General features: G+C 40.9%; 1 protein-coding gene across 1 annotated transcript in view; it reads left to right on the top strand.

Moving 5' to 3' along the window:
- Window positions 1-1,810: 1,810 nt before the first annotated feature.
- Window positions 1,811-9,235, top strand: part of Tmem47 (transmembrane protein 47) — a 26,665-nt gene continuing 19,240 nt past the window's right edge. The window contains exon 1 of the mRNA XM_021188421.2: window positions 1,811-2,286. Within this exon, the coding sequence (XP_021044080.1) occupies window positions 2,061-2,286 (226 nt within the window). The 5' untranslated portion in view covers window positions 1,811-2,060. The remainder of the gene's footprint in view (window positions 2,287-9,235) is intronic.

Consider the following 9,235-nt stretch of genomic DNA (forward strand, 5'->3'; position numbering starts at 1 on the left):
AATCTGCAAGTGTAAATCTGGGCAAAAGAAAGTGTCACAGCCCTAGTCACCAGAGTTCATTCTTTAGGTTTGGAAATTTTCAGTGTTTCATAAGGATCTGTTTTAGCAAGGTATGGGGCACTTAATCTAACCCTGCATCAAAGAAGCATTTGGAAGATCTAAGTAAAGGAAGAGCTCTTAAAAAAAATGGGTATTTTATTATTTGTTTACATTTCAAATGTTATCCCCTTTCCTGGCTTCACTTCTGTAAACAGCCTATCCCATCCCCCCTCACCCTGCTTCTGTGAGGGTGTTCACCCACCCACCTACCCACTCCTGCCTCACTGCCTGCCCTAGCATTCCTCTACACTGGAAGGGACACTTTTGAGTGTGTTCCTTGCTTGTTTTGGGTGCCTCCTGAAGAAATTAACCTGATAATGTTTGAAGGGTTGAAAAAGAGCCAGTTCTCCTATCTATCGTAGTAAGAAAACTTTGGGTTTCATTCTACTTGGGGCTTCTTTTACTCAGGTCACCTGATACTACTTTGATTGCTTATTCCACTCCAAGTGTTCTTGTCAAAATGTGCTATGCCTGTGCAAAGAGGAGGTTAAAAGAGAATGAGTGTTAAAGACCCCCTTATCATCCCTGCACAGAAAGTATGGGAGCCATTAAAGTTGAGGATGGTATTATGTGAGGGGTAGGAAGCACGCCAAGGGGCATTCTTCAGGTCAGTGTCCTCATTTCTGACTTTCACACTAAGCCATTGAAAAGGTAAATGATCTGGAAACATTCTTAGACAATGATCTGATCATTAAATTGCGTTTTCTTTTTCTTTTAGGCAAAATGGAAAGTAGTTAAAAAAAAAAAAGGTATGAAACAACCCCACCCCCAATCACTTTGAACTGACAATTACAAAACCACTAATTCAATTTCAAGGGGTGTGCAGTTCTCATAAATCGGTTAAAAGCGTGAAGCCCCTCCTCAAGAACCAGGACAATGCCCTTTGAAGAGTCCTGGTGTAAGTTAATTTAATGAAAAAATCTATGTAGATGCATTAGTTCCATTCAGGAACCTTATACCACAGCTTCCTATCTCAGGTCCTGTAGTAGAGCTTGTGGAAGAACAGGAAAAGCTTATCACTGAGGGTAAGAATTCAGATCTAGCTGAACACAGTGAAGAGAAATTTAGGGATTTTAGCCAAACTACAAAGGTCAGAACAGCAGAGTTGCAAATAGGGCTAGCTTTATGTTTACACTTTGTGAAATCTCTCATTCATTTTATCTCTCACTTGCCCTTCAGAGGGAGAGCAAAGGCTGTTTTCAGATTGAGGAGAACTGATTTAATTTGGAGCTTGAAGATGGGAATGGAAGGGTGGCTCCAGGGCTCTGGGGCTCGTCCTGGGTTCAGAGAGTGGGAAGTGTTACTTTTCCCCTCCTTCCACAACCTCATTCAGGATGTGAATTGACTGACGGGAGGGCAGAACGTCGCTTAGTGTGGAACCTATCTCCAAAGGCCACAGCCTAGGAAGCCACATCTAGAAGAGAACTAGAAAAATGGTCAATCCCTGGTCCCTAGGCAAGGAAAAGCCACGTGACCCGGAGACAGGGCGAGGGAGCGACCCTGGAGCAACCGTGGTCCGGTTGGCCGCAGAGAAGAATTGCTGCGCGCAGTGACCACGGGATTAGTGGCGAGACCGGCGGGAGCCAGAGCCTTCCGCCGTCCGGGTGCAGACCCTCAGTCTCTCTCCTAAGGCGCCGCCTCCCGCAGCCTGGGGCGGGGCTGGGGCGGAGCCAGGTTGGCCGCGCCAGGGAGGAGCGGGCGCGGGCGCGGGCGCGGGCAGATCGCTTGCTGAAGATTCTCTGTGCTTTTGCTGTCGCTGCAGCAGCGGACGACCTCCTTAGGGCCAGGCGTCCCAGCTAGGCGAGTCTCGTTGAGCACTCGGTGTGCTTAACTGAGCCCCAAGGTACGACTTCTTGGCTCGGTGTGCCGCCGCTTTTCTGTTCGGGAGGTCCCGCTCCAGGCTCTTCAGACCCTCCTGGCGTTCTCGCCTGCGTCGGGAAGGGCGGCAGCGGCGCCCGGGCATGGCTTCGTCTGGCAGTGGCATGGAAGAGGTGCGAGTGTCGGTGCTGACCCCGCTCAAGCTGGTCGGGCTGGTGTGCATCTTCTTGGCGCTGTGTCTGGATCTAGGAGCTGTTCTGAGCCCGGCCTGGGTCACCGCGGACCACCAGTACTACTTGTCCCTGTGGGAGTCCTGCCGGAAACCCGCCAACCTGGATATCTGGCACTGCGAGTCCACTCTCGGCAGCGGTGAGCGCCCCCACCCCACCCCCGGTGCCGCGCCCCTTGCTCCCGCGTGGCCATCCAGGGCTCCTCTGCTGCCACCGCCTCTCTGGGAGCCACCTCCCCCACTTTCCTTTGCTTCCCTCCTTTCCTCCTTGCCCTACCTTCTCGGCCCTTGGGCCCCAGGACCCTCTTGTATGTGCCCTTCTCTCGAAGGGGTCCGGGTAGGCAAGACTCCAGAGACCTCCTACGCCCTCTACTCCTCCCTTGCTGATCCCTCCAGCTTTGGAGTAACACGTAGGCTATTTTGGGCAATTGTTATCATTGAGGGCGAGAACCATGTGGCTGTGTAAAAGACGCAATGCCTTCCACACCCCCGGTTAAAAAAGAAATGGGTAAAAAGCTCCAAATCTGCGTGGGTTCTCTGTTCCAACCCTCTAAGAAAAATTTGCCCAAGTTTTCATGTAGGCCCACATTTCCCCCTGTTCTATTTCACTTTACATGGCTTTTTCCGAGTGAATTTTCATGTGTGTGTGTGTGTGTGTGTGTGTGTTTCCCCTTTAAATTTTGGGGAGGGATACCGAGAGAGTCAGGAGAGACTGATGAATTTTCTTTCCTTTTTTGGCGACACCGTTGTTGCTTCTGAGTTGCCTTTCTTTCACTCCCACAGTAAGAAACTCCCCTTTCTTCCACTCCGTTTTTCCTGAGCTAGTTACTCACAGTTGCTTGGAAAGTTGTGCTTTATTCAGCAAGCAGTGAAAATTGTGTGCGGATGGGAAACGGGGTATAGTGGGCGGTAGCCATTGTGGCTACTAGCTCAAAGGGACTTTGTGGCTTTATTCTCTTCCTGACCCTCCAGTTTTTTGTTTTTTGTTTTGTTTTGTTTTGTTCCCCGCCCCCCCCCCATTTCCAGAGTCCCATTCCTAGGAATTTGCCAACTTCAAATTTCATGATGAAAACTATTCCTACTCGAATTCTGTTTCTTCAGCTGCTGGTGTGTGCACAGATTAAGGAATGTAAAAGGAAGGCTCTGCTGGTGCTTTTTTTATGCTGGCGCGCGCGCTAACACACACACACACACACACACACACACACACACACACACGCACAGGCTCACGCTCACACTCACACACTGACCTGAGAAACTCATTAAATCCCTTCTTGACAGTTTCATGTCTTCTCAAAGACATTTTTTTTTTAAGCTTTGCTGGAAACGTTTCAAGTTCTAATAAAGTTGAAATAGCACAAAGGCCATAAAAAAAAATCCGACTTTTCTTTGTCTTACGTTTTTTGTTATAGGAGAAATTAGTTCACTTGGTTAAATTCCTTCCAGAAATTTAATTTTGTGCTTACAAAGGCTTTTTCTTTGCTGTTACCTCAGAATACCTATTGAAGGCTTTCTTTGTTGATTGATTCATAGTGAAGGGGACTGGTTGGCAGCAGGAGGTCAACACTCAGGCTTTTTAATTCTTTCAGGATTTGTTGTTTACAACTGAAGATAAAATAAACCCACAAAATGCCTTTCTTTGGTAACCAGGGGATCCAAATAAACTTTGGAAAAAATATCTTTTCTTTCTCCCTTCAATAGAAATGGAAATTTATGTAGGAATGCCAGCTTCAGCAGATCTCCTTAGCAACGTGAATCTTTTGCCCCCTTCACTCTGTCTCCTGAAATAATAGCCCTCTGATTGCATAAAGAGTTTTCAGATAGGTTGGAGAAACCAGCCTCAGCTACCATTGGCTTTTTAGGCTATTATCCTTTTCTCTTGGCTTGGAATGTGGGGAATGGAGGAAAGGCAGCTCCAGTTTGTTTGCTAATCTTTCCTTAATTGCCTCCATATCCATTGATTTTAGCTACAAAGAAATTTGCAACTGGACCTAAAAAAAAAAAAAAAAAGAGTAAACGAACAAAAAACCAAAAATTTCAGCTGGACAAATATGGAGACATAAGCTTAATGCAAATATTGTGTCCATAGGACTGTGCAAAGGGAAAATCAAAGGCAAGCACACTTTCTGAGCTACCACCCCCCCCCCCCCCCCCGTCCCAGCCGCCGCCCCTTATTCTATCTCCATGTACTTCAACTTGGGTTCCATGGCTTCATTTTGCTTGAAAAAATAGTTTTCTGTCCCTCCAAAAGATAACAAGATGGGTTACAAGTAGAGGTGGTTTTGTTACAAGTTATGTGGAAGTTCTTGACTTGGTGTGGTAGCAGAAAAGTTGGGAAGGGAAGGGCCAAAACACAGAAAATTGCTGTGCCCACTTAGAAAATGTGCTCCTAAAGATGTTATATGGACATGAAGCTTCTATCAACCAGTGTTTTAAGACAAAGAGGGACACTAGGATCAGCCCAGGAATGCTGTCCTTGCCTGTTCCAATGGTGGGCAGCTTATTTTGTCTGTTCACTGTACAGAGTAGCAGAGGGATAGGAGCAAAATGTCTTTCTGAAGATTTTTAAAGATCGACTTCATTCTCTCTGGAAAATCAATTACTTTGGGAAAATCCACCAAGGACAGTTTTACGGAAGATCCTTCGCCAGAATCTTCAGGGCTTAATTAAAAACCTTTGTTTTAATTAGAACTAAAATTGCCTTGAAGAGACAAGGTTTTATTTCAAGAAGGAAAATTTCTGGAATGTTTTTCTTCTGAGAACAACATTCCCTACTTAGGCCCAGTTTCTACTGAAACTTTCCCCTAAGCCCTGATTTTAAAATTGCATTTGAATTTTGGTACCAAATATGCCTTGTTTGCTGTTGATAACTGTTTTTGTGTTTTTAAGCTAGAGCAGAGCCATGCCTCTTGTGTCCTGTTTTATTGAAGGTTGTGTCAGCACTTCTAGTATAAAGCAGTAATCTGGTTGTCAGTCAGCCAGAATGCTTTTCACTAGAGTCTCAATTCGCGATGTGAACGCACTGGCATTATCTTTGCTTGTATATTTTCTAGGAAGACAAATGGGAAAAGAGAGAATTGGCTGTCACTGACAGTAGGGTGGGGGAAGTTTAGAATATGCAGTAATCACAAGGCTGCCTGCTACAGATTTTTTTTTTTTTCTAGTGATGATTTTCCCCAGGACATTGGTACAGCATTTTAATATGTCTTCAGTCCTATTCAAAGTTTTTATAATGTTTTAACCACTGCTTCCTGTTTAGTTTGATAACTTTTCCCCTAGGATATAATAGTTAGGGTTTCATAGACATAGCAATTATAAGAGAATACAGAATGAAGGTTCCCTAAACTCCACATCAAGAAGTTGTGTAATTCCTAGAATGATTTTATGTTTCTGCTCAAAACAATTAATATGTAACTATTTCTCATGAAGCAGATGGCTTTTAATTGTCTGTTTTTTGACTCTGCAAAATAGAAAACATATAGGTGGCTCAATAAACAGGTTTAACTAAGAGTGATTTAGGACTATAACAGGAGTGTGCTTAACCATTTTTCTATCAACAAAACACTTGATCAAATAGTATCCTTTTCAAGGAATATTAACAGCATCATTGATGCACTTCCCTAAGAATAAGCTGCATTTGTAGTATGAGTTATTGGTACTTTTGAAATGACAGGGCACTCTGTGCTAAAACAGGTGAATATTATTATTTTCGGTTGACAGAAAGCTCTTTCAAGAGTGCTTACATGTTTTTAACTTCAGTATAAAAATTCTTTTTAAAAGGAATTTATGACTAAAACTATCTGAGGTGTAATTTAAGATAAATGGAACTACCTGAACACCTGCAATTCCTAGAAATTCTAAGATAAAGTGGTTCCAAGTTCAGATTCATGTCATCTTTGCATATTTTAAGATTACACCTTGATTTGGAAATGGAATTTAATCAGAAAACCTCACAATATGATTTGGTCCAGGAAGGTTTAGGTGCTCCTAGAGATGAGTTGACACTGATAAATGTTTTTACAAATAGCAAGCTGCCTACTCACTACATGTATACCCTCTTCCAATTTCTTCTACGGGAACATCATTAGGAAAACTGCACTAGTGGGTGGAAAAAGTACCAGCACTAACTAGCACCTTAACTAATAAACCAGAGAAAACCCAGGATGAATTAAATCAATATATTCACGATGATTTTTTTTTTTCCTTTAATGTCTTCTTGGATTTCAATTTCACTAAAGGATATTTTAATTTGTGGTCAAGTAGAGTCCTCCTTTTGCTCAGACCCATGGAGAGATTATAGTCTCCAGGGAGTCCCTTAGTGTGGAGTCTATTGGCAACAAATGGGTTTTGAAACGAGTGTGAAAACTGGCATTTAAAACAAATGCTGGCATTGCAAAGCAACAAAACCACAACAAGCAAACAAAAACTTTTCTCAAGCAAAAGATCTTTCCTGTTGAAAAGAAATTAATTTCAAGATTTTGTTCATTTTGTTTATTAATTATACAGTTTAGAGAGACCATAATTATAGCCAATATTTCTAGTTTGTATTAATGAAAGTGTTTGTAGGTATTTCAGAGTAAGTCTCCACAATAATCTTCTGTATGAACTATGCTAAATTATTACATAATCTAATGGTAGGACAAAGTACTATTATGAAGAATATGAGACTTCAGCTCCCTTCTGACCAGAACTTGGCCACTCCCTAATCATGTCAGCATAAAAAATGTTCTTAACTTCTTCAGATGGCATGTCATGAAGTTTAAATAAATGAAATATTGTTTTTCTTTCATATTATATATTTAGAAAAGTAAACTCAAGGTTATTTTTCAATGCAAATAATATTTCTTTTTGCATTGAATAGTGAAATAATTGTTTTCATATCAGAATTAAATATTGGTCTGAGTTACATAGCATTTAATAAAACCCCTGGTAGATCATGGCCAGAAAACTATTATCTTAGTAGCTACATTTTATTCAATAATATTAAAGGCCAAATACCTCATTTACTCCCGGTGTCATATTAATGACTGTGTAATTTTCTCAGAATACTATGGGTTTTTGTAAGTTTACCAGGCTCTCAGTTTGTGAGAAGAGATGAACATTTGCTAATTTCACTAATTTAAAAAAACTAACTCTACCAACACTTAGTTGTATAAAATAGGCATGCTGTGGAATACTGAAGGTCAGGAATGCACATAGAGCATAATGAGCCTAACCTGTCCATAATCCAGATATCTGTGGTCATAGCTGAGCATGACTTTTACAGTTAGGGACTGGGATATTAATTCTGTAGGATCCTGTTCTAAATCCTTTTGCTGAAGGATTTGGCATTTTGGTGGGAATGATTGATAGGCTTGTCTTGCCTCCAGAACACTTGCAGGCAGTTTTTTTAGCATGGGGATCTCAAGATAATTAGACTGGTTACCTACTGAGTGAGAATTTTAATTGAGCTATCTTCTCTGTGAACCAGCTGGGAAGTCTTCTAGCTAGCTTTCCTATTACATTATATTGGTTACACCTAGCCACATGGCTAGCTCAGATTTAAATGGAGAGATGGACTCCACTTCTCAATGAAGTAAACCATCTGACTATACATCCCCAAAATCTTTATTGCCTTTGAAGAACAAAAAAACTACATATGTAGCTTTTGGACTTGATTTTTCTAATGCAAGTATAAATAACCCGTGGCTAGGATAAGTACTATCCTTAGCCAATACATGGCTTCAATGATTGGTCACTTATAAGAATTTAGAATTTATTTGAGTATGATGAAATGAGCATAAGAACATAAATTCAAATTTGGGTGGGGAACTAGATAGGTTCATATAGGTACAGTCATCTTTGCTCTTTGAGTTCATAGAACCAAAGATTAGGCTCATTAGTAATTGGTTTAATTATTTCATCTCAAGGGCACTGACAGATGAATCTACCACTCTTCAGATTATTAGATCATCTCTCTTAAAAATTAGAGATGGGCACTTTAACTTTTGCTGTTAGATTTATATTGGATTGGGGGAAACTAGTAAATACTTGATTTTCTTTTCTTTTGGAATCTTTGCCACATAAACAACAAAGAGCCACACATATAAAGTGCAAATTTATACAAGAATGAAGGACATTTGTGGTCTCCCGAAGAATCAGGAAAACATATGCGGACCATTTTAGTTTGTCAACGTGATTATTAACTGTTGTGAAGTTTAAACTGATAATGTAAGGAGTCATTTCTGTATAGTGCCACAAATTTGCATATAACAGTCTTTTAAAACTGTATGTCTATTGGAAAAAAACGTAGGAAAAATAGAAGATGAAATCGCCTCGATTCCCTATTATTTGTATCAAAACAGGTACTAAATCTAAAATTCAACTTTTTTACAAGAGAATTTCTTGATGCCATATTTAAGACTTCTGAACCAATAGTCACCAAAACATTGCTATAGTCTATTGGGAATAATACTGTGAGACTATTCTTAGCACCATCTCCATTTTCTTACTGTCTTAGAAAGCACCAGTAAGTTGATCTCATTAATTCATTGAATAGCAAGTGGTAGATCCCTATCTGAACTTAGCCAGTAAGTCTTCTGTACTATGTAGGGAGACTAAGGGGTTGGTGAAACAAATGATAAGATTTAAACTAATGAAATACGTTTACAACTTGCTGGAAATGAAGCAGTAGTTCTTCCCTGTGAAGTGAGAAACAGGAGCTTTCTGAGAGATTACCTCACCTGTTTTATTCCCCAGTATTTACTACTGCATTATTTAATGAGTGTGTCTATTTGAAGATCTTCCTTCTTTTATACTGTTATTAGCTATCTTACATGTTATTTTCAAAGCTTATAGTGGCTAGAAGTGGGTTTTTAGCTTCTAGCTTTTTCCAAATAAACTCAGGTATTTAAGTTGCAATTTTGTCTTTTTCAATTTTCTGTGCTTGTTTTTCAAGACAGGGATTCTCTTTGTTGCAATGGCTATATTGGAACTTGCTCTGTAGTCTAGTCTGGCTTGGAACAGAGAGATCTGCCTGTTTCCCTGAGTGCTGCAATTAAAGTCTTGTCCCACCATAAGAGTCCTCTCCTCCCCTCCCCTCCCCTCCCC

Source organism: Mus pahari, chromosome X (genome assembly GCF_900095145.1).
Source record: "Mus pahari chromosome X, PAHARI_EIJ_v1.1, whole genome shotgun sequence".
NCBI lineage: Eukaryota > Metazoa > Chordata > Mammalia > Rodentia > Muridae > Mus > Mus pahari.